The sequence below is a fragment of the Filicampus tigris genome, chromosome 8 (assembly GCF_054856515.1).
Source record: "Filicampus tigris isolate MCC_2025a chromosome 8, RoL_Ftig_1.0, whole genome shotgun sequence".
In the NCBI taxonomy this organism is placed as follows: Eukaryota; Metazoa; Chordata; class Actinopteri; order Syngnathiformes; family Syngnathidae; genus Filicampus; species Filicampus tigris.
The window spans coordinates 23380510-23407380 of NC_141224.1; the positions used below are offsets into that span (position 1 = coordinate 23380510).

Sequence of the window (26871 nt, forward strand, 5' to 3'; positions counted from 1 at the left end):
AACTGCGGTGGGAGCGTTTCTGGCGGCGTGTTTCAGTTGGACTCAATGTAGTTCACGCGGGCGGGCACGGTTGCGTGCGGGGAGGTGCAAATAGTGCGTTTGGAGCGGTGGGACACGGAGCGAAGCACCAAAAATCCGTCCATTCGCCCCATTTGTCACGTATTAAACAAGTCAACGTTTTGCCATTCCGCCTCGCGGGAGCCAATCAGCATCAGGCATACTACGTCACACACAGCCAAACAAACTCCTGTTCACTCGGCGGCTTATTTTTTCTTTTTTTACAGTGCTTGAACTTTACCAAGACAGCAATATTGTTAGCATTAGCATAGTGTGTCGGCCATTTGATTGCGATGTTAAAAAATGCTGTCGTAGTCTACCACCATGCGAAGCCCCTCCCCTCCCCCGCTGGGCGAACAGCTGCCACATTTGACCGTGGTCCCTGGCATATACAATCGCACAAGAGCCGTGGTGCATCATGAGCTGTCCTCTGCTGCTCTTATAATGAAGTTAAAGTTACTAGATGGCAAGTCCTACCTGACTTTATCTGCAAACTCATTCTATCCATACAAGAAAGGGGGTTTTCCTATGTTTAATCTTTTTTATCATTATTACCATTATTATTATTTATGAACAACCTTAACGCGCAAGTTTTTATTCTAGTTTGTGCTTTTATAACAAGGAATGTTTTTTGCTTTATAGAAAATTGAATTGTAGCTTGCTCTCTGATAAGGCCTAGACGTCGGTTTGGTGTATCAGGGCCTTTAGCTAGCAAATCAGCGCTCGGAGCTCCAACGGGAAGTGACAAATGCGGATAAACTGTGAGCACGCCTTCGCTGCTTTAATCTTCTTACAAGTACAAGAGCAAGGGTTGACAAATTAAGTATTTCACAATAGCGTGTCAAGAACGTGATGAACGTGACTTTGCGTGGGAGTTCTTCGTCAGCCTCTGCTGAATGCATTGTTTACGTTTTTATAATCCGCCTCGGCCAACAGCTTTCCGGTTGGATTTTTCTAACAATGAAAAATAGTGACCGCCACCGATGGTATGGAAGGGTATTACATCTTATGCATGCGCAGAAGGTACTTTAATGGTCAGCGTCGCTGTCTGTCCTTGCGGTGTATTTTTCCAGCGTAACGTGCCGACAGCCGGCCGGACGCTACAGGGGGTAAGCGTCTGTCACTGTTGGCCAACATAATTTTGATCTATCTAGGCATTTAAAACTAAATTAAAAAAAACAACCTAGTCTTATGCATTTGAGACTTATTGCTGTACCGAACCCGTACTGAACCGTGACCCCCATACCGAGGCGCGTACCGAACCGTGACTTTTGTGAACCGTTACACCCCTAATATATATATATATATATATATATATATATATATATATATATATATATATATATATATATATATATATATATATATATATATATATACATTCAATTTAACATTTATTTTTCGATATATAAACTTCGACAAATATATCAAAATAGTTTATAATATGTTTAAAGAAAATGAACACAAGAGGATGGAGTAAAAATAAACGATTCATTTTAAAAATACTAACAAAGTATAAATAGTACAAGCAAAGTATTACAAAATACAAAGTGTATACCTTTTGTTTTGGCTGTAATTGCAAGCAAATTCAAAGGCCATTGGCCAAACCTGTCTCCCCTGCACTCTCTTGATTTCTGTCCCCTTGCACTCCTCCTACCTTCAGTGAGCTTTGCATGGTGCCTGGTTGTTTACAGGCAGTGTGCATATGTACTGTATGTCCGAGACAGTGAATCGTGACGGACTCTGACATGCGGGGACAAGATCAAAGCATTCCATCTGATCCCATAAAAATCAGACCCAAGTCCTGCTCTCATCCTTACAAACCACCCACTGGTAGTCAGCGCCGATAACGCACGCACCTCTGTTTTCTCCTCTGCTTTGTGTTGGCTCTCTGTTTTCTCCATCTTAGCAGTCTCGGGCCTGCCTGCCTGACTTTGCGATTAGGCCGCAAAATAAACAATGGCCTGTTTAGCTCATAAAGCAGGAATGTTGCTCATATTGCTTACAATAAAATATAGCATCTCTTCACTCATCTTATTTACCTCTCCCACGGTGGCACGCGCAATGAGCTGTTCTATAAATACCGCAGGGAGTGAGAATATACAGATGCAAATGTACATCTATTGATCAAATTATGTATGTCCGAAGTCACGTGATGACAGAAATAAGGCTGGTTAATATGCGTTTGAGGTCGCTGACGGCCTTTTTCAGCTTCCCCTTCCTTCCTCGTAAGTGTGCTTAAAATGTCCTTACCACAACATCTATATCCGATCCAAAGTCATCTTCATGGAACTTATTGATTGTTATTGTAGCCATGACACATTTTGCTCTTTACCCGCCCATCGACCCCCACCACCTTTAATTCCCAGCTCTTTCGTTTTATGTCTCTCCCCTATTACTCCGTTGGCCCCCTTCTTCCAGTAAGGAAGATGTATGAGTTTGAATTATTGATTCAGACACATGCTACATGCTGTGTGGAGTCATTATTTGTTCAGGTGAGTGTCATGCGGCTCGCTATGAAACCGATACCATGGGGATTAAGCGGCACAATCAGGGTTTAAAAGACAGCCGCTCTCCCTAAAATAACATGGGCCTCGCTACAAGACAAATGCTCCCCAAAACCTGACTTCATTTGTTTATGACTCGCACATTAGTCATTCTGCGTCTGAATTATAGAGTGGGGTAAAGATTAATTCCAGCCCAAGTTTTTCTATTGTGTTTACTTTCTGTGTGTTTCTTGAAGCCCAACAGCACAACAGATGAATATAGGTGCAAACATCCCACACGTGTGAGACAAAAAAGCCCACAGTGTGTCAAATAATGTAGGCGTCAGCATGAGGAACAGACACATGTCGAGTTAGTAAAAACAAGATGCATTTTCACATTCCTGACACCTACTATACACAAACTCAGACCGATGCATTACAAACGTGGACTAAAAAACAGCCTTTATAAAGAAAATAAGACATGGTTTTAACTGTCACTGATATCAGATATTTTATTTTAAAACAATTGTTTATTTGCAAAGTTGTATTGTACACTGCTGTATAATTGCACAGCGTTATACTGAGAGGTAATATTGTGTGTCCCATGCATGTGATGTAATGCTTGATGGTATCCTTATAAATATATTGCTATTAACTTAATTGAAATTTTCCTGATGTTCCTTCCATCCAACAACTTGAATTTCTGGTCTCATTCTTTTCACTTATTGTGATTGTATTGAATTAATTGTGCATGCCGATTGTCAAGTTTGTGCATTTTGCGTGATTCCCAAAATAAGCTTTTGGCACTTTTATGGGATGGATACTGTCTATTGAATGCAGAGGGGATGTTAATAATGAAAACACAGATATGAGTAAGTGTTTGAACAGACTTTGGCTGAGAGTGTGAAGCTTTGATACAGAGGCCTCAAGAGATGGTGGGTAAAATGTTGATAACTGTTCATTTAACCCTGGCTAAGTGGTCAGGGATGCTGGACAGGTGAACTCTATTCTCCCCGCAGGCCCACCACACACACCCCACCCATGCTGAATGCGTGTGCGTGTGTTTGTGTGTGTAGACTGTAACAGAATTTCTGTAGTCCTCTGGGCCCTGGTGCAAAGCAGAGAATAAATGGTGGAGGTGGCAGGCCAGGACAGAAAAATCAATGCCTGCTTATACAGACATGACATACCAGTAGCCAACTGCACTCTTGTGTGTGCTTGTGAGTAGTGTGTTTGCGTGTGCGTCGTGTGTGTGCCTTAGTGTGTTTGCCGTAGTGTGTCAGTGTAGACATACAGTGTACAATCAAATGGTCCTGTACTCTGTGACTAGGACTGCAACTACCCAGCAACCTCCATTTCCTTTCTCATGGCATAGCCTTACCAGTATTTTATGTCAGTGTTGGGATCAGTAAATAACAGTTTACCCCCTGCTGACTTCCTGTCCCTGCTTCCCTTCCTTCTTCTTGACCCCCTATATTCTACAGGAAGTTCGAGTGCAAGTTGTGTGAGCGCTCCTTTAGTGAAAAGTGGGCCCTAAACAACCACCTGAAACTGCACAGTGGGGAGAAACCATATAAGTGTTCCTGGCCGTCCTGCCACTACGCCTTCCTCAACCTGTCAGCAATGAAGGACCATTATCGTACACACACTGGTAAGGAATCTAGTAACTTTTACTTGAACTCCAAGACTGATGTACAACCACATATACACATGAATAAGCTCCACAAATTTAGTTTATTTATGATGCACCATTCTTGGATAAAAAAATATATATATTTATATATATATATATATATATATATATATATATAAAATTATAAAATTGCTTTCTGATTCCTTTCTAGATGGGCAATCCTGAAATATACAGTGTTAAATGTGAAAATCTCATCTCATAATAATAATGATAATAAATTAAAACTAAATTAAAATAACACCTCATGTTTCTTTGGGGCAAAACCACATTTTTGACTTATTATATGCCTGATTATTGGCCAACTGTATTCATTTTCAACACCCAAAGATAGTTGAGCAGTCCCAGAGAGGCTTAAACCTCCTGATTCTGTCATTGACATCAAAGGTATGTATTGTAATCAACAATTAAGGAGTGTGAAAAGACAACATTCTCTTTTTATTTTATGCATTACATTAGATATTGAACCAGGTTCTGCTAGTTAGTGTGTGTTTCTCTTTTCTCCATCCGATTCACATTTAGCATATTCAAATATTTTTTTCACCAACTATAACTAATGTTACCATACCGGTAATTAGAACACTAAACATAATTTGATGAAGATGTATTTATCCATGCATAAAGCCACATTGGAAAAGACTGCCAAAGAAGTAGTTGGCTTTAGATAATGTAACTTGAAATGATTGAACTTGAAATACATTTTATTTTAGGAGAAAAGGGGAGCTGTGCTGTTTCAGTTTGAACACATTTTGCAATTTCTGGATTGAAATTATAAGATATATCTGAATATGAGATGTATTATTTTTCTACACTTAATCAAAACAATTTCAAATTGAACTGTAAACTGCCAGAAGATGACTGAGTTCGCTGCTTAAAGATCAGTATACTGGGTGCATATTATGCCAAGTCAATTTTTTTCAGACCATTTTCATAAAATTGCTTATCTCCGTTTAAGTTCTGTTTGGGAAAGGGAAAAAAAAACAGCTACAGTGTCATTCTGTTGTTGACCCTATTACCAATACCAATTTAACTAAATTCTAATGAAGATTTTTTTTTTTTAAATGCTCTGGTCTTTGATCATACAAGTACAATTCAGAACCAATTTTCGCAGACATTTTCCTCACCTTAGTGACGCTAAGAGTTGAAATTCTAAATCATTTGTCTCTGAAAACTTCCTATCTTCACCCAGCCGAGAAACTCTGCGGGGGCTGTTTTATGTAGACTGTTGCGTCACAGTGGGGCAAATCCAGAATGGTTTGCTGAGACACATATTTGAAACTAGGCAACTCACAAGGAATTTACCGGGTTGTTTACTTCCATACTTGATGGGTGGGCATGCAGTCCAGAGACCCATACATATATATGTATACAACCAATTAAAAAGTCAATTTTCCATCCTAAGTCCCTTTTAAATTATACCTCAGTAGTGCTCCAGGTCAACGCAAATGTCTTTGTTCCAACCAAGCAGCTTCCCCTCTGCTTTAATAATGTCCCATATGTGGCCGTTTAAGTCAGTGACAGACGCAGCAGCAGCCAGCGGCCTGACAGCCTGACTGAATGCTTGCAGGAGAGCTCTCCATCCGTCATGGGTGCCTGCTGTGTAAGAGAGAGATTTGCTGGATGTTATTTTAAATGTGCTTCAGCAGTGGAATAACATAAAGACACCCCTGCAATAATTAGACATTTCATTTGTATTTGTATCTAGCACTCATCATTCCCCATCAGGTGGCTGGCATTGCTGTCACCTAGTTGTCACCAAGAGAGGCGTGTGGTAGTTGGGTTAGGGTCTTTCACCATAAAAAAAAAATAAATGAATAAATAAAAAGGACTGAATTATGTGAAACAAAAAAGGGAAAATGTAGAAAAGAGAATAAATATTAGAATATTGCACTCATGGGACATTGATTAAGTGTGCGTGGTTATGAGTACAAAGTTATGTTTCCCTTCACCAAGATGTGTTTAATACCCTACAACACTGTTAAAAGTACTCGAAACAAATAATAAGTCTAAAAGAAATATGGCACAAGCATTTCAATGTAACTGTGCCAGTTGTTGTAGCTTTCACCAAAACCACCACTTTAAGCCAATTTGGAATCCACAAAAATATGTGATTAAAAACGGAAACTGGCATTATTGTACAAATTCGAGTCTTGTCCTAAAAGTCATTACGGTAACAATCCCATTGTAGGGTAACTTGTCTTAAAATGTAAATCAATGCAAACACATTTTTTTCAAGAATATGTTCCCAGCAGGCCCACTAGTTGAAACACAGCATTCTGATTAATATTGTGTTTGTGGAATATGAGTTAAGCAGCAAATCTCAGAGGTCTGCCATTTTGTCACTTCTTTCGACTGAAAATTACATCACAAATCAGCTTCAGAAAACAGGTCAGCCAAGATTGGTTGTTACCTGAGCCCTGAGCAGTTGTGATGTCATTTTCAGTCGACAGAATTGACAAAATGGCCGCCCCCAGAGATGGCTAAAAATTGATGGATTAACTCTTATTCCACAAACGCAATATTTATCAGAATGTCTTATTTCAACTAGTGGGCTTGCATAGAAAATATTCTTGATAAAAATATGTTTGGGTTGACTTCCCTTTAACATGGCAAGGAGTTTAATTTTGTTAAAGATGTGACATTCTGCCTCAGTCTTTTGTATTGAAAAAGCGGTTCAATGTTGGTAGATTCCTTCTTGATTAAATAACATGTTTGTGAAAATTTTATTTTCACTTTTCCATTCAAAATACAGATTTACATATTTATTCACCTAACAGTATTTGTTTCAATCACGTTTATAATCAAGGACTACAGTAATTGATTTTCCTTTTAAAGATTAGGAACTTACTTTTGCAGCATTTATCTGGGTCTCATTCACAACTTAAAAGACAGCGCCCATTCTTCATGTGAGCAAATGCAACAATGCACATATTTGTATATTTAAATGTTTTTGTTTTTGTATGTCTTAATTTTTATTCCATGTACAGCACTTTGAATCCAGCAATGGTTGTTTTTAAAGTGCTTCATAAAGTTGAGTAATAATAATAATAATAATAATAACAATAATAATGAGGATTCCTCTGATTGTATAGTATCAAACTATGTTGTGTTACCCAGGTGTGTCATATTACATTGGTTATTTAAATAATAAATAGTGCTGAATGTTGTCGCTCAGTTTAAGATCTGTGTAAAAAAAACACACACATTTACAGTAACAAGTGTAGCCAACATATAAACCACATAGCTGTTTGTGGGTGGAGAAACAAGCTATTGTAAAGAAATCAATCAGATACATTTTATGTACTGTGCATTGATCACAACCAATTCAATCATTTGGAATGTCCTGAAGAAAGAAAGAAGCTTCTGGTGTGCACTAAGTTACAGACCAGGGGTGGGCAATTCCGGCCCTCAAGGGCTGGTATCCTGCATGTTTTCTATGTCACCCTGGTGCAACCCACCTGATTCAAATGATCAGGATCGTTATCCAGCTTCTGCAGACCTTGCTGATTATGTTCCAGCAGGGAGAGATGGAAAACAGGCAGGATACTGGCCCTCGAGGGCCAGAATTGCCCACCCCTGTTACAGACATTGATTGGTAGACCAAGGAAAAAACATCAGCAGTTGACAACAGAAATATTTTGATCTCAAAACAGAATACCCCAAAACAGTCACACGGCAGAGGTTAAGTATTAAAATGTCAGCAGAAGACTTACCCAACAAAAGTAATGAGGCTAAATCAGAAAATGTTGTAAGCCGCTCATTTGCAAGAAGAATCAAAAAGCTAGGGTGGAAAGTGCTGAATAATAAGTGCAGAGGGAAAAAGGTGGAAGGTTTTCAACCGGCCATGTCAATCTCCAGACATAAAGCCTGTAGAGCATGCATTTTCCCCACTAAAGAAACTGTAGTAAGCCCTAAAAGTAAACTAAATGAGGCCGTGATGAAAGCCTGGAAAAGCATCACAGACAAAGAATGCAAACGTTAATTGGTGTCAGTATGTCACAGCTTGATACTAGTGTTGCACAGGATACCGGTACCAGTACCATACCGTGATTTTTCAGCATCCAAAACATCTCGATACCATTTTTTCAAACACTGGTATTAACATTAAAAAAAAATGCGGTCTTAAAGACAAGTATACATAGACGCAAATCCGCCTGTCTAACGACGTGTGAGAAACACCTTAAGTGGCACGCCTCCTTCTGCGTGTTTGCAAGAGGAAGGTGGCCTCAGGCAGTGAAGAGCTCGCTGCCCCTCCGTTCCTCGTCGAAAAGCATGACGCACGAAGTGTCATATGGAACTTTTTTGCTTACATGGCCGACAGCCATGGCAAGCCGACCAACATGACAAAGCCCGTCTGCAAGGCTTGTATTAAAGCTACCGTGGCTCGAGGTGGGAACACGTCCAATCTGGCCAAGCACCTCGCTGACCGGCATCTAGAGTTATACCACAAGTTTAAAAGGCGACAGGTTGTGATGCATTTCTAACACTTCCCTCAAAAATAAGTACAGTGTAAATAATTTGTTCACAATTTGTATAATTTGACGAGGCATTCGACTAGCTGGGAGGGGACTAGAAAAGAGTAGACACACACTCGCATGCTCACACACACACACACTCAAAGCAACATTACGTTGAGTCATTATCAATTAAATTAACATATTTGCTTGACAGTAACGGTGCAAATGTATTGTCAATATCACCAATGGATGACATCAAATGCAGTCAAATAGGTCAATAATAATAATGCATCAGACTTTTATACTGTAGCGCTTTTCTGGACACTCAAAGACGTTTTATCCTTTACGGTCCGTTTTGACTGCGCATCCTAAACCATGAGTGCCTTGTTGTTGTTATTGTTTTAAGAGAAAAGCGTTAGCACCTCCAGCTCTCCTTTACTGCCCTGAACTGCATGCATTGTTCCTTTCTGATTTGTGTGCTTTTGTTATTAATCACTTTTCCCTCACACACCAGTCGTGTCTGAGCGATTGGGAGGGGGGGCCGAGAGGGGAGTTCTGTGGTCTTCAGCCGCCAGGGTCATTTGTAACCGCTGATGAATGAGCGACACAAATAAATAAATAACTGTGCTGCATCTTACCCACCCAGCTTTTTTTCCCAGGCTCTTGGGCATTGCAGGGAACAGGGGGCTGTGGCGAGGGGGAGGGATGTGTTGGGGGCTGAACACAGCGACAGGGCTACAATTGATTTCCTCATTGCCTCAGTTTGTCGCTTAATCTGGCGATATGCTGATAAATCTTCGTACTTTGTCAATTAATTTCTCTGAAAAATGAGAGCCAAAATGGCGAGCACATCAATACAGCAGCGGATTCCGTGTCAAAAATTAAGCGGTAAAATTAATTGCCCTCCCGTCCTCTCCTGTTAAAACATAACTAATGAGGGAGGCAATTATAGCATGCAGACTCCTCCAGGGTTGAAACATACACACATATAATGGAATATGTATGCTTATAGACACACACACACACATTCGGAAAGATTGCACTATTTGGATTGAAAGATATTTTATTTTTTGCATTCAGGTACTTTTAATTCCTTGAAGAATATGGTGCATCATGCTAGCAAAAAGACAGATGCTTCTGCTTTAAGAAGTTAGTGGTAATGCTACATAGATGTTAGATATAAAAATGCTCAGGGAAGATAGTGTGTTTAGTTGTGGGCTTTCAGTTCTGACCAGGGATTGCATGATTTGAATTTTTCTTTCACAAGTCGACACTAATGTGATGAAAGTTGAATAGGCGTTCACTAGTCGCTGATGATGTGGATATTTTGTCAGTACTGTAATTAAAGTGATCACGGGAAGAGGCCATGCTTTGCAGGGAATGCTTTGCTAATGGAAAGCTTGTACACTGAATTTACGCAGAACCTGCACATTTAAACGCGTGCGCATGGATATGGGCTGGGTGAAGCCACGCTCGCCTGATCTCGTGTGATGTTATTTCCACAAAGAGAAAACAAAAATCCTCTTGCTCAATGTTCTTTCGGCCAGGAAACGTTTGCACAACTTAGCCAAACTTTCTCCTCCTGGGCGCACCGCAGCAGCAGGTTCTGCATCGTCTGTATTTGCGACGTATTTGAATAATGATGGACAAAGCGTGTAATAGCGACTGGTCGACGTCATGCTCTAAACGCCGTTGTGAAGTTGCCAAAGACGATGGGCCAGTCTGTACAACACTTGGTTCCGACAACAACGTCTGACAACAACGTATCACTCTTGTGCTGCACCACCTTGCCTTTTTGGTCACCAGAGACTGTTCCACCACAGATCAGCAGATGAAAAGCACACAAGTAATTTATTGCCAATGTTTTCTCCTCAAGAATGCTCAAGAATAATTGTGGCGACCGCAGCTAGGCATAAGGATCGATGGTTATGGATTTTTCTGTGGTGAGGTCTTGGAGCGCTGGGTGTAATGAGAGATGGAGAGAGGGAACGGGCTAGAGGAGTGAACAGCATCGTATGTTCTCATATAAAGTCAAGGTCTAAGCTGATAGGGTTTACAGGATAGAGACAATGGAAAAGGTAGGAACTCATTAATGCTGGGGTTCTGTACAAAATATGAATGTGATCATTGTCACATTGTGCACTTTTAATAATAATACTGGTAACGGGAGTATATGAACTGTATACTGGTCTATTATAATTACATGCCAAATTCAAGGGGGAAATACATCTCAAAATTAAAAGCGGGTTAAGGCCCCTTTCAATGTTCTTCAAAATGTATAGTCAGCACAATAATTCTATAGCATAATTGGTGTGGGATTTGTTCAGTCAGAATTGCAACGGATATGTGACTTATCTTAATACAAAATAACATATTTGACTCCTAACAGGGGTGGCACGGTGGTCGACTGGTTAGCACGTCCGCCTCACAGTGCAGAGGTCGTGGGTTTGAATCCGGCCCCGGCCTTCCTGTGTGGAGTTTGCATGTTCTCCCCGTGCCTGCGTGGGTTTTCTCAGGGTACTCCGGTTTCCTCCCACATTCCAAAAACATGCATGGTAAGTTGATTGGACTCTCTAAATTGCCCCTAGGTGTGATTGTGAGTGCGGATGTTTGTTTGTCTCTGTGTGCCCTGCGATTGGCTGGCAACCAATTCAGGGTGTCCTCTGCCTATTGCCTGAAGATAGCTGGGATAGGCTCCAGCACACCCGCAATCCTTTTGAGGATAAGCGGTATAGATAATAGATGGATGGATGTTCTATGGAGGCCCACTAGTTGAAACAAGGCATTCTGATAAACATTGCGAATGTGGAAAAAGAGTTAATTCACCCATTTTTAGCCATCTCAGGGGCCGGTCATTTTGTCACTTCTGTCAATTGAAAATGACATCACAGTTGCTCAGGGCTCAGGTAACGACCAATCATGGCTCAGCTTCAGAAAACAGGTGAGCCGTGATTGGTCATTACCTGAGCGCTGAACATTTGTGATGTAATTTTCAGTCGACAAAAGTGACAAAATGGCCGCCCCCTGAGATGACTAAAAACAAGTGGATTTTGCCGCTTAACTCATATTCCACAAACGCAATATTAATCAGAATGCCGTGTTTCACAACTACTGAGCCTGCATAGAACATATTCTACATGAAAAAATATGTTTCGGTTTACTTCATCTTTAAAAGAGATTTTATTTTATTTTTTTAGGGGGGGGACTAATGTGTTTTAGTTTAAAAAGTGAGTCTTTACATGCAGCTTGACAAATGCTTTTTAGGGCTGTTTTTCTCCCCTTTAAATGGTGCTGCATTGAAGCTCTTTTCACAGTTGAGGGGTTTTAAATGGGTTCGTTCGAGGAAACTTGATGCAAGTTTGTCTCCCTGGACTCTGACTGAAAGCTGCTATCTGTGCACCAGAAAAGCATGTGGCATACCACTGAGGCTCAGCTGCAAGAGTAACCCACATGCATAATCAGAAAATGGAGTTCAATATTTGAATTCACATGAATATTTATGCCGGCATCAGACTACACTAATTTATCCCGATTTTGAGCCGACAGACATGACGGAGACAAACATAGTGTCTCATAGCTGATTTTGAGTTGTCTTGATGCATGGTAGCCCTTATAGTATTGTGTGGAATACTCAACAATTGGTCATTTGGTGCCTGGGACACTTCACGACCACCGCGACGAAAGTCTGGCATGTCCGAATTGTTGTTCGTCTTGCCGAATAGTGTGACATGTCCTACGTCGTCCTTTGATTAATTCTTTGCCGTTGACCAAGAGAATGACCGTGCCCTCCTGCTTATGATGAGAAACTGTCGTGGCACACAAACAAACAACAACTCGGCCACTTGATTGCGATGTTGAAAAATGTTGTCATCGTCTACTACCAAGCGAAGCCCCTCCCCTCTCAGCTGTGCGCGAATGAGCGGCTGCGGCATTCAGGTTTCAAATTTCCCGGGGTCAAACGGCAGTGAATTAAGCGAAGCGGAACGCTCATCCGCGATTGGTGTGAACGTAGTGTAAGAGATGCTGTGTGGGTGCTTGCGCGTGCGTACATGTGTGTATGTGCGCCTAAGTGTTGCTGAATGTGTGTTTGTGTGCGTGCGTATGTGTGTCTGTCTGTGTGTGAAGTTCTGCACAAATGGGAGAGAGAAAGAGAGAGAGCGCTCATCATGCTGTTAATGACAAGGCCAGATGCAGAGAAGGGAGGAGGAGTGTGAAAGAGCTCTCCACGCTCCCCATCTGGAAGGCATCGCCCCCAAATGAAGTTGTAGAAAACCATCCCATTGATAATAAAGCTAATTTTTATGGCTCTGACAAGTATGTAATTATGTTCAGCGGTGCTTTTCAGATTTTATCACAGTCAATAAACCACACTGGCAATTTCCCGTCCCCCATTTGACATATTTACATGGATCCATCTGATTGGAGGAATTAGTTAGCTGTGAGAGCTCTGACGGATATACACTACTGATCTGTGACTTTTGCATGGCTCATCTGTGAGCCAACTCAACCTGCTTCTCATATATTTACTCTACTTGTTCTATTCACTTTTTATACTACTTTAAAGTACCCTTCTAATGCATTTCTCTTTTGGACTTAACTTTTTCAAATATTGGTGATGGGCGAGTACCGGTACCAGGTACTACCAATAGATGTCACTATTTTACACACAACCTAAAGTCACGTTTGTTATAAAAAAAAAAAATGCAACATATATAATCACACAATTGTGACACACATTCAACTACAAGTAACACAAACACAAATATACTGTATGACGAAGATTCGCATCCTTATAACTTAATTAAGTGTACTGCACCATGCAATGCATTTTGGGAGCCAAGTGGCTTTACCGTCATTCTCATTTATATGAACATTAGATAGATATGCCGCCCGTCCCCCGGCAATGTCAACGCACACGGGCAAAGTATTGCCACGTTCCATGTTCGTGGATGTCACAAAAAAAATAATATTCAAAAATGCATTTTCTGCGTTGATAGCACACGCTTTGGTGTTAACAAGAAAGGCCTAATGAAAAAGTGGAGAAATTAACAAATTATGACTTTCAGCATACATGAATTGCCTTTGAGGGAACATTGCCTGCCATCAGCGTTGCTGAGCTGGGCTGTTGCTGTGCGTCATCTAAGTTAAGTTGACGGGCACGTGCTTTTGTAACTTAAGTTTTGTAAGTTAAAAGCTTGCTAATAATTAACGTGAGAGACAGTGGCTCAAATTAGCAATAGCATCTAGCTTCCGATCAGTGGAGGTGGAAGCCTTCGAACGCCGCAAATAGTTTGGGGCCTGTAGCAGACATTCCGGTTAGTTACGTGTTGTAATTCTCAACAATCATTCTCATATATATATTTTTTTTCTAATTGAAGTTATTTCCAGCTTCTTCTTCTTTGTCTTATTCTTTTTCTTCTTCTTCAAAGTCATATACGTCATTAAGTGGGTGCCACCCAGTGTTCAAACTGAGATACCACAGTTGAATTAAACAGTGACAAACTTGTCTTGCTAACGCTGGTTAAATGGGAGGTATTCCTAATTGTTACTTGAAGCAGCTGTTGTCCATCCATCCATTATCTATACCGCTTGACCTCACAAGGGTCGCGGGTGTGCTGGAGCCTATCCCAGCTGTCATCGGGCAGCAGGCATGGGACACCCCGAACTGGTTGCCAGCCAATCGCAGGGCACACAGAGACAAACATCCGCACTCACAATCACACCTAGGGGCAATTTAGAGAGTCCAATCAACTTACCATGCATGTTTTTGGAATGTGGGAGGAAACCGGAGTACCCGGAGAAAACCCACGCAGTCACGGGGAGAACATGCAAACTCCACACAGGAAGGCCGGGATCGAACCCACGACTTCTGAACTGTGAGGCGGACGTGCTAACCAGGCGGACGTGCTAACCTACACTACCCATGAAAAGTGGTTGCACAACCACATCATTTGATTGGGACTTCTTCTCGGAACTGCATTTTTTTCATTTAATTAATTCAAATTTATTTTATTGTGTTGTATGCAAAATATCTATTTTTATGAACAAATGGAAAAAAATGATCATCAAAAATGTCATTAATTTCATGCAATTTTTATTTCTGTATTGCGGTCTTCAAAATTATCTGTCATTGTTTTTTGGAAAATGTTATCCATCAACTGTTCTCGAGGTAGCAGTATTTGGTATCGGTGACTACTCAAGAGTTCAGTACTTGTACTGGTATCGGTCTGAAAAGAAATAGTGGTATCGAATGTCACTAATATTTTCCTTAGTGGTGCTTTAGCAGTAGCCTTTTTCCCTTAATTTTTAAATGTCAAATAAGTTGACACAGCAGACTTAAAATCATTGCAGAAAGACTTTTTTTTTTTCATTGCCAAAATAAGCATAGTCCAAATGCTCAGGGACACAAGCTGGTGAAATTTAACTTTGTTTCCTGTGGCAGTTACATAATATTCCTACATATTTTAGAATGATGACTTCCTTTTTTTGCTAAATTGACACTAACGACGAGCCTCCAACACTTTTCCATGCCATTTTCGCCACCATGGTCACCCGTTCGGAGGTTTTTGTGGCTTGGGAAAAACAGAGTAAATGACTGTTCCTCCTTGTACAGGTGAAAAGACTTTCCTATGTGACCTGTGTGGTTTTGCTGGAGGCACACGGCACGCTCTCACCAAGCACAGACGCCAGCACACAGGTACGTAATCTACACAGACAGCAATGTATCAACTCAATAATGTCGGATTGAGAGTGACACTTCAAGATAAAAAAAAATGTATTTTTTTCCCCCGTACATAATTTTGGCAACTGTGATACAAACAAGACTCCCATCGGTGTGACACGCTGCTGTCAGTGATAGGCATGTGTACCAGCATGGCTGAGATTTTTAATTTTAGTTATCATTCCACTATGTCAGTCTGCCGTTTAGGGAAATTGCATATTTTTTGATGGGTTGTCAATAATAGTGTTTTTGGGGAGGAAATGAGAAAGTGAAACAACATACTGCTCGTAACTGTTATCGGGCAGGTGCCCAAGGATCAATAATCATGTTATGAGTGTAAATTTAAGCTTTTATAATTCAGTTTCTTTTGCTCCTTATTTGTGTTCCACTCCCACTGCAAACCTTAACATTATCTCCTTTCTGTGCATGTTGCCATGTGCAATTATTTCTTTATGCTGTCAGTTTTATTGTCAAATCTCTTTATTGAAATCCCTCTACCCCACAGGTGAGAGACCCTTCAAATGTAAACTTTGCAACTTCGCTTCGACCACGCAGTCCCACCTGTCAAGACACAATCGTGTTCACACTGGCGAGAAACCATACCGTTGCCCCTGGTGCGAATACAGGTTAGTACCAGCAAATTGACCTGCCCAAGCTTGGTCGTGCTGATGGCCAATGATGATCAGAGGGGGTGCATGGTGCTTGGGGGAATACGTAATATGCCAAGAAGGTGGCACAGATTCTGCGCGTGTGTACGTGTGTGAATGTGTGTGTGCAGGGGCGTGCATGAGTGAGTGTGTGTTGGTTGAAAAGCTGGATGTAGGACGTGAAATGGGGTCTGCTCTAATCCCCAACATTGCTCCATCTCATTATGAACAATCCCAGTCATATCTCCCTAACATGCATTCAGACACAATGTCACAGACACTGGTGGGTCTATGTCATTAAAACACTATCATACAATATTGTTAATTAAACAGGAAATTGTCAATGATTTATTTTTGTCTGGTTCTGAGTAAATGTGAATGCATGATTTGTAAAGTATGTGGAACCGCTCGTATTTCTCAGTCTTCTCAGTGATATGTTACATGAATGCCATTAAGGCATTGTTATCAAAGCTCAAACAATTACGCTTCTAAAAAGAAGACAAATTTTATCAAACGCTATATTTAGATCATATAAATTATAAAAGAAGTTTCCGAAGGTGAGAGGAGAGCCTACATTGAACCCCTGCCATTTGTGGCTGGATAGGGACAGACTAGTCCGCAAATAGACAAAATCTGCATCTAATTGCCACCCATTCTAAATGCATTATAATACAATAATAATAATTTAAATAATATAATATCATGAATATAATCCATTATAAATAAAATCATATTTACCGAGGCTTGATTCTTAAATACTAATGCGAAGTCTGTAACGCATAAACGCTATTCATGTAAAAATAAGAAAAATGTAAAAAAAAATAAAAAATAAATCATAAATGTTTTTCACAGGACAGCGACGATGTCACTTACTCTATGTATCTATTCAGATGGAGATAGATGCCAGAGTTCTTTGCAGTGGTTAAAAGAAATCGTTGCTGATTAATTATGTCTATGGCACCATTTACCAACTTTTTTTATGCAAATTGCTAAACATATGCTGTTTAATATTTATTTATATTTCTATGTGTTTGTTTATTTATATTCTTAACGTGAAAGTGGGAAATTGAATTGTCTAATTGATACGTAGCCTCTGACTCCTGCCAGCAACTAATGACTGTTTATGGAACGGTGCTACACAATTCACTTTGTTGGAAAATACTGCCTCAGTTTGAATTATGGTGGCTTTGAGGATGACATGCCTCTTGACAGCAACAGAAATGTTTGCAACCTTGTAAAGTGAAGGGAGGTGTGTGGAGGCTGGTAATGATTATTAGTGGCTTTTCTTGGCAGTAAAAGGTCCAAGAAAACACCACTAATCTAAATAAGCCCCTCATGCACCCCTTAAACTCAAACACATTTGACTGTCCTCTACACAAGTGCCTATCAATTACAGTTTTCCAATTACGGTAGGCTTGCTGCAAGGAGAAATATGAAAATTATTAAAATAAAGGAGGGCAGGAGAGCGGGAAAGACAGAATTAGACAGAAGGGGATATGTACGCACTGAGCATCAGTATGGCTGATTCCCATGGTGAGTGCATTGATGGGGAGGAAGTTGAAACAGTGTTGGGCTAATTAATACAGTGTATAGTAGGAGGGCTGGTGTGGGCTTTCACTAACTGTGGCACCTGCTGACTTGTAAATGCTCACTGTGTTGTTTTAATATGACAATTACACCATTAGCATATCTGAGAGATAGTATACCCCCTAGGAATCCACCTACGCTCGCTTCACAAGTTTTTAAGTGTTGCCTTAAATACATATTTTACTTTCACTTTTTGCAAAATAAGTCACTCTTTGTAATATATGCAGATTTCAGTACAATGTCTGTGTTAATCAACGACTGTTACAGTATTCATACGTCTGTTAGTTCCATGATGTGAAGAAATAGAGCTGCAGTTTAATCACCACGGATGTATGAGGAGTCTTGTGTTTGTACTGTATGTTTTCTTGCATTATGTTTAGAATTTAAACAATTGATCCCTTGGATTTATAAATGAGGTATTACAAAAGGTGAATCATTATGAGGACTATAAGTATATGGTGAATCTGTACTGATCAGTAAGAAAATGAATCAGTTATGGCTTGTCCGAAGGGAACTGGTTTGGAGTTGACCTTAGCTAAGCTTTTTTCACTCCCATGGGCTTCTGTAAATTCCATCTTAACTATCACTACTTCTCGGTCCCACTCCTTACATAAGGATACAGACAGGGACTTATGAGGGCATAGGAAGTGAACTAACTTTTTCCTTTTAAAACAGAGTTTTTCTGATATTATTCATTCATTTATTTTGGTTGTCTGTTTTGTGACCTATAGTGTATGGTTCACCTTGACTAAATCCCCAATGCAGTTGAAGAAAAACAATCCCAAAGCAAGTTCCTTTACTTTTCGAGACGTGCAGTGTTTAATAAGTCTGAAAAACTGGTATATTAGTTTCACTGTATATATGCATTGCACTCACCAGAAATCCAATGCCAAATGGAATAGATCTGATTACTACTTTTATGAACACTTTATATTTGGCTTAACACAGCATTACACAGTGGTGTTTATCGTTGTGACCTGCTCTCAAGGTTGATCAATGGCTAGTGTTCATGGATTTTATATAGCATGAGCAGAACATAGGTTATTTTTTGGAGATCCAGTGGACTGTGGCCCATGATGGAGATTGGTGTCTCTGCAAAAGTGAAAACAAATTTTCTCTTCAGCTTGTGTGAGCTATGGCACAGTAAGCCTTTATTGGCCCGGCCAAGGTGATAAGGGAGAGTAATTGTGGTTTATACCGGCCAGAATGTCAGCTCCAGACTGAGCATGAATATCCCATCCATCAACACATGATGGTGTGTGTTTGTGTCCATGGAAAAAAGGTTCCTATGCTACATTGTTGCTCACATGATGTCTCTGTGCAAGCATATGTACGGTACATCACACATGTACATTGTGCCAACAGTGTATTAAAAAAATAAAATAAAAAAAGTTGACACACCACTATTCAAATGCCTTTTTTTTTTAATACAAGGTATGTATATGGGTGGTTCTCAGAAAGTGTTGTCCAACCAGATGGTCAAACGCCGACTCCCTTTGTGAGTAATTATTTTCTTCCCTTTACAATCAATCACCAGATTTCACTGCTTACAATATTGCAGACATACTTTACAGATAGAATAAACAACTTGACTGAGATTTGTGCTGTTGTTTGTATGTGAATGTATTTTGAGTGGCGAAAAGTAGCCATGACAACACTCCCATGTAATCAAGAGACCTTTATACCCTTAAAGCAGGGGTGTCAAAGTCAAATGGACAGAGGGCCAAATAAAAAAAAAATTGCGACAAGCCGAGGGCCGGATTGATAGAATGTTCATTGAAATTTTTAAGAATGTCCAGATTGGATTGGCTCTTTCGCGCCTGCTGATGATGTCACACTTCATATTTCTGTAATATATTTCTTTGCCTCTATGTTTGTCACCCCCCTGGCTGTTGTGTTTTTATCTTCGGAGTTACTAAATAAAAAAATTAAATAATAAAGTACATTACTGCTACTTTTGCGAGGCAGCTGGCACGTCACTTCCGTTTGCGTTTCTCCTGCTAAACTGGAAACAATTTTCTGGTTGACTCGGGCTGCAAAATTGTGTGTACTGTACATAATGCGAAGTAAAATGGAGAGGACCATATAATTGGTATAATGTCTCCAGTTGACTCTATTTTAGAGTGGCAAGGTATGATTGTGGGTGCTCCTGTCAGAAAACACAGGCCCGTATTCCAATTGACACTTCTATTTAGGGTGGTCTGCAACAACACAGACAACGAAATACCTAGCAACATCATCCAATGCATATCCATTAGTTAACAATATGCCTAAACATTACAATTCACTGTATTAAGCAATTAAACACCCAAACAATACATACAATACACATTCACACGTTTCATCACTAGAATAGTTAGCATACTAGCCGAAATAATTACCGAGTGTTCATCAACGTGACATCACTCACGAGAACATATCTAGGCTATTATGTACAGCAGTTACCTGACACGAACCTAAATGATTAAACTCACCTTTTAACATTTATACACAACAACAAACGTGGTGAAACACGGGAAATCTGCAACTACTGAGTTTGCTGGCATGAACAAACTACTAGCTATCTTTGTCGAAGGAGGAAAAAAGAAAAGGAACCACATCTTTCGCTATCAACACTTGCTCGAGGAGCATTCAATGCCTGCTCACAGTGTGGGACATTTCAGCACCACATCGTAACTCAATGAATTTATGAAATTCCAACAATTACTAATAATAAAACAACATGAGATTTCTAACATGAAGTATTTCATAATAAAGTTTGTTTTACTCCAAATAAGTTTTCACCACAATCCGATTCTGCAATGAAATATATTACAGAAATAGTGTAACTGGGTTATCTGGGTTCTAGTCGAATTTGTGTCTTGCTAAGTTATGTTGTTTTCGAGGTTAATAAATGTATCGTGCGAGGCGCTGGATGGGAGGGCATGCGAGCGAGATTAGCGGAGGACGAACAGGAGAACAGTTGCTCTTTTTTGACTGAACGGGTGTCGTACTGTAATGGCGTCAGTTGCGGCCCACAGTAGACGGTTGGACTAATAAAAACGTGATAATTAAACTATGTCTGTGTTCTTGGAAGACGGTACAATATATTTTAAAGCGTGACATCATCGGCAGAGGCGAAGGACCCGATCACATCTGCTACCCACACTGGCTTGCTGTGGGCTGCGGGCTGGATCTAATAATAAAGCAATATCATCCCAGGGGCCGTAGAAAACCTTCTCGCGGGCCTTGACTTTGACATATGTGCCTTAAAGGGACGGTGGGGCCGGGATGGTCATGTTTTCACTAACAAGTTCATTTGATATATTTTTTGATCAGGAAAATGAAAAAAGCTGTCATTTTCTATTTTATCAATACATTTGGGAGAAATTAGGAAATAAGTGACTCCATGAATAACGCCTCTTGTTAATGAGGAGAATGGCCGCGCCCCCTACCGTTCTATACTTGTTCGGTTGGAGTCACTGGAGGAACCGATTACAAACCCTCCATTGGAAATCATTGTACTTTCATTGCTTATAACGTCCAAAAACGCCTTTTGTTTTAACGGCCTGAAGCTAGTTGTTGCTATTAGCTGCACCGTTATTCTACTGTTAGCCGGGGAGAGAAGGGGGGGTGGGGAAATAAACATCCATGTTTGCCTGATTGCTTGCCCACTGCCAGTCCCCATCTGCCTCCTGAGAGTTGACACGAGTTTAGCGTCGCTAAATGTCCGAAATATAACCAGTCGATGTTCGTATGCCCATTCATGCTCTTGTCTGCTTGAGCTTGTGAAAGTGGAGGAGTAATCGCCACGGTATTTTTGATTTTGTGGAGGTGATCATGATGAGATCACGTTTAATGTCAATAAATCCAAACTATTGTGCAGAACACTTTTATACTTTCACAGGTTGACGTGGACAAGAGTAGTGATGTGCATTTGTATTTTGGTGGCGATCGGTCGCTGCCAAAACGAGCAATATAACCACGCTTGGCTCACTTCCGTGACGCAGACCGCTGAGACCGAAAACATAACATAGGCCACGCCCCAAAAGGGGGCGGGGCAATTTGTCATAAATCTAATCACAAAAAAAGTCCTTAAATCACGATGGGTCTTTTGGGGGGGGGGCACTTTAGTACTGATGTCATTTTTACATGCAAACCTATATATAAGTGCCAATGTTAAGCTAACCCAAGTGTCCCTTTAAAATGCATCAGCTTCATGAACAATTGTTACCAATAAACTGACAGAATATCAATGCAACACAATATCGTTTTATCGTGTCCCACGCTGAACATAATATAATACGTTGCCAGAAAAAAATAGGTGAGATTCGTTGCCCGTGTTTCCACAAGGTGGGACTCTCTACTAATGTGATTTACTGTATACGTCCACCAGAATGACTTGAGTACCGTATTTTCCGGACTACTATACTAATCCGCTACTTTTTTTTTTTTTTTTTTAGTTTTGAACCATGCGGCTAATATCAAGGTGCGGCTATTTGGTGGATTTTTCTTCCACCGCAAGGGGTGGTCTAACCGGAATCACAATACAATACAACACAATTGCTATTAACAGGATGTGACTGCAGGTGGAGGAGTTCAACAGGCAACGGTGTTACGCAATAGGTTAGAATTCGGTGGTATGCGGAAGTTCAGCAATAAAAGGTGGATGTTAACAAACTGGAGTGGAAGCGCACAGTGAAATGAAGATAAATCCTGTTTATTTTCTCTTGGTTCTGTTCCGTTTTAATCAGCAAAGTTGCTGCTGTGTTAAAAGGCACAGTTAGGAAAGAATCTGTTCAGGTACATACATATACATTTACAGTTCAAAATCGTTTTGTAAATGCAGTAAATATCTAATTTTTCAACATAGATAGGTGCGGCTTATATATGTTTTTTTATTTTTATTTTTTTTAAATCGTGGGTGTGGCTTATATAAAGGTGCGGTTTATAGTCCTGAAAATACGGTAAATTGAACCGGTAGTTCAATGGGTTTGCTGAAAAATACGATGTTAACATTTTTTTAAAACTCTTTTTTGTTGTTGTTGTTGTTGTTGTTGTTGTTCTCCGACAACCAAGTAAGCTGTGTGCTGTGGGTTCCTTTTGATTGGTAACCAACATTAAATAAAATACATTGATAATTTCAAGTTAGTTGCATGCACTATTTCTTCAGTGTATCCTTACACGTGGGTCAGCAATATTTGAACAGCGTATAATTCATCTCTAGACATTACATATTGTGCGAAGCGAACGTTAATCATTTGTTGGTGTTTGTACCGTGACTCATAAGTAAGGCTGCGTAAATGACGCCCATTGTTTACCATTCAGTTAATTTTCAGCATGCAATAGGTCATTTGTACCAGTTTTTCAACGGAATGTCTTTGTTTGAAGGTTAGTGAAGCTGTTCAAATGTAATTCATTTGTTTTGTTTTACTTGAGTGCTGAGTGCTTTCTGCTTCAGTACCGAGTGCTCCACTATGACACAGTGGACCAGACCATGACATTTAACAATCTCTTGCAAACAAAGGGCTGAGTGAACTATCTTTATTTATTCAGATCACACTGCAGTAAGGTTTGATTTAAAACATATATCAGTTTGGCCTAGTTTTCAACAATTTTATTTTTGGGCTCTCGTGTCACAGTCCTGGACCACACTTTCTGAGAACCAGCCACAGAAATAATCACCTATAACTTGTACAACTTAGTTGGAAAAAAACAGACATCTTTTTGCGAGGGGAAATGCAAATAAAAAGTGAGATATGTGGTGGTGCTTACCCTCTTTTAACTGGGGATGCGGCTCTGTGACAGAGATGTCACACACTGTGCATGGTTCAGCCACTAGTTTTTGTGAGTGGCCTACTGTTGGCCACTATTTTTGCTCTATCCACACTCACATCGTTTTGCCCATTTTACTCTTTGTATTATATCAGAGCTACAACGGCCAGGGGAATCCCTCCTTCCTTCTTTCCTTCCAATCTCACCTTGTCGTTTGTGGTTGAATAGAAAAAATAGAGTACAGTGTATACGATGCCTCCAAAAATTGTTTCCCATAACGAACACTGGAGTCGCAGTTCTTCTGTTGCAGTTAGTTGGTAGGTTTTCTGAAATCTATCACTAATATCGCTAATATGCAGTGGAGAGTAGGGATGTAACGATAACGGCAATATCGTGATATTGCAATATTAAAATTGCCACAATCTTGTTGTAGTAATGTTACCATATTAAAAGCAGTACATGATCATATCATTACACCCCAAGAAGAGCGTCGCCAACTGTATTTCCCCCCCCACCACAATTGTGGTTTTATGTTAACGCTTGACTGTCATTTGGAACTGCTCATAATCCCTTCCACCTTGACTAAGGTCCAAGTTCCACCTGGAGAAATACAGCTCCAAAGCATGATGCTGTCCGCACCATGCTTCACTGTGTGTGTGGTGTTTTTGGTGATGAGCAGTCTTGTATTTGCACCAAACATACCTTTTGTAATTACGGCCAAAAAGTTCAAGTTTGGTTTAATCATACCATAACGCATCTTCCCACATGTGTTTGGGAGTTTTGAAGTATGTTTTTCTCCTTTTAATGATAAGACCAGACATAGGAAGAAGACTCAAGGTAGTTGTCCTATATACTAAACGGCCAGTGCTTCTCAGAAATTAATGCAGCTCCTTCAATTTTGCTTTTTCCCTGGCCAGTTTTTGCTCATCTTTTTATCAAATTTGGAGGGACGTCCAGTTGTTGGTAATGTCACTATTGTGCTCTATTTTCTCCACTTGAAGATGACCATCTTCGCTGTGTTCCATGGTTTACAGTCCCCTCCAAAAGTATTGGACCAACGAAGTCAATGCCTTAGTTCTGTTGTATGCTGAAGACATTTGGGTTCCAGATGAGATGAATAAAGTGGCAAAAACACACTATAAGCTCATGACATTCACATTCCTGTGACTGTCTCACAAAGTTTCAGTTCTTAATGTTTTTTAAAACCAAAAAACATACACACATCTTCCTTCAAGCTTGTTGGCGCCAATTTCAGTGCTTCTGCCATGTTATTTTGATATTCTACTCTCGCATAGTGACGAGATCTCACGTACCACGAGAAATCAAATTAATGAATGGGAAAAAGATGTATTAATCTATATTTTGTTCTGGAACCCAAATGTCTTCAGTAAACGACAAAAACAAAAGTATTTACCTTGCCGTTCTAGTGCTTTTGGATCGGACTGTACTTAAATCCTTCCTTCCTCTTCTCCTTACTTACACCTTTGAACAATGACATACCTCTGCTGTGGAAGCTCTCTGCAGACTATGGCTTGTTCTGTAAGATGTGACAACAAAAATGTCAGGAACAGCTAAACTTAAGTTGCGGGGCACTTAAAATGGTACCAAGTGTGTGCTGACTCCCATCCCTCTTGGAAATATTCCATTGTTATTTTAATTGAGTTGTACATGACATACAGTAGGTGGGTCACATTAATGGTGGAAAAAGTTTTAAAATAGTTTATTTGATCTTGTTCTTATTTTTTTATATCGCAAGTCTGGCATTCGAACAGGGATGTGTAGATGGTTTATATCCTTATTCAGTCGTTCCTATAAGTGTGTGTGTTTGTCTTTTTTGGACAGGTTTAGATCGAGTCTTGCAGCAGGTTAGGCAGCATCATTAATCAGCAGAGGTCTGCGTGTGCCTCAGCACAGACATTGTTACATTCTGTGTCATACAGTAGCGATCGACCACCCTTATCAGATACATTTAAACACTTTTCAGTTCTCTATAGGGTACTCGTGGGCATAATTGTTAATAGCTTTAATTATTATGTATTTCGAACACATGCTTATTGTGGAAATAATATTCTGGCTGTTGTTACCTACAGAATGTAAAATACAAGCTTTATAGTTTCCACTCTTTTTCCCACACTTTTTGAAATTCATTCCAAAGGCCAGTCAGTCACTGATATTGCACAACAGTCAATCGCTGGTCTACTTCATTCCAAAGGTTTTTAACTGGCTTGAGATCAGTCCTATATCTTGCTGTATCCAACCACAGTAAATGAAGGAAGGAAGGAATTGCAGGATTAGTCATTTTATTGATCGCTTTCCTTCGAAAAGATTTTTATTTAGCAAATAAATGCCTTGAGATTCCATCCAAATATGGCTGGCTGCTGTCCAGGCTTCTAAGCCGAGCTCAAATATGTGTATGTAATGCATACACTCAAACTATAAAATATTTAACAGTTCATAACAATTGCAACAAAATGTTAGTACGGCAAACCTTACTATTGGGGAACAGGATGTGTCTCCTTTGTGTGTCACTCCACAGGTTTTCAATGGGGTTGAGATCTGGGGACCCAGCTTGATTCTGTGTCTGGTGAACCATATCCATCCATCCAACCATTATCTATACCGCTTGTCAACACAAGGGTCGCGGGCGTACTGGAGCCGATCCCAGCTGTCACCGGGCAGCAGGCAGGGGACACCCCGAACTGGTTGCCAGCCAATTGCAGGGCACACTGAGACAGACAAACACACACACTCACAATCACACCTAGGGGCAATTTAGAGTGTCCAATCAACTTACCATGCATGTTTTTGGAATGTGGGCGGAAACCGGAGTACCCGAAGAAAACCCATGCAGGCACGGGGAGAACATGCAAACTCCACACAGGAAGGCTGGGGCTGGGATCGAACCCACAACCTCTGAACTGTGAGGCGGACATGCTAACCAATCGACCACCGTGCCGCCCAATGAACCATGTCTACAATTTTTAATGAATTCATTTCAAGGCTTTTAACAGACCGATAACAAGGGAGCCAATAGTTGTGTGCATATATGTAGATATACTGTATACTGTATGTAGCTATTTGTAATTGTATTTATGTTGTTTCCCTCTGCTAGATCCAACTGTGCTGAGAACATTCGAAAGCACATCCTTCATACAGGAAAACATGAGGGGGTGAAGATGTACAACTGTCCAAAATGTGACTACGGCACCAACTCTCCCATAGAGTTCCGCAACCACCTAAAGGACAGCCACCCTGATATTGAGAATCCAGATCTTGCTTACCTACATGCAGGTATATCATTTTTTTATTATGTTATGTTATTATTGCCTAGCTAAACACAACACATTTAATACATTTCAACCCCATTCTACATCATCAAGGTTTCATTGTTACACACTGGCTGCCCTACACCAGGTTTACAATTGTTAAAGTGACTTGCTTTTTCCTCTTTATTTTAATTTTTTTATTTTAC

General features: G+C 40.2%; 1 protein-coding gene across 2 annotated transcripts in view; it reads left to right on the forward strand.

Annotated features, from left to right (window-relative positions):
- znf407 (zinc finger protein 407) overlaps nt 1-26871 on the forward strand; it is a 205530-nt gene that overhangs the window by 125421 nt on the left and 53238 nt on the right. For both annotated transcript variants that reach the window (XM_086039134.1, XM_086039135.1), the window contains exons 6-9: nt 4028-4194; nt 15304-15387; nt 15917-16037; nt 26512-26690. In XM_086039134.1, the coding sequence (XP_085895260.1) occupies nt 4028-4194; nt 15304-15387; nt 15917-16037; nt 26512-26690 (551 nt within the window). The remainder of the gene's footprint in view (nt 1-4027; nt 4195-15303; nt 15388-15916; nt 16038-26511; nt 26691-26871) is intronic.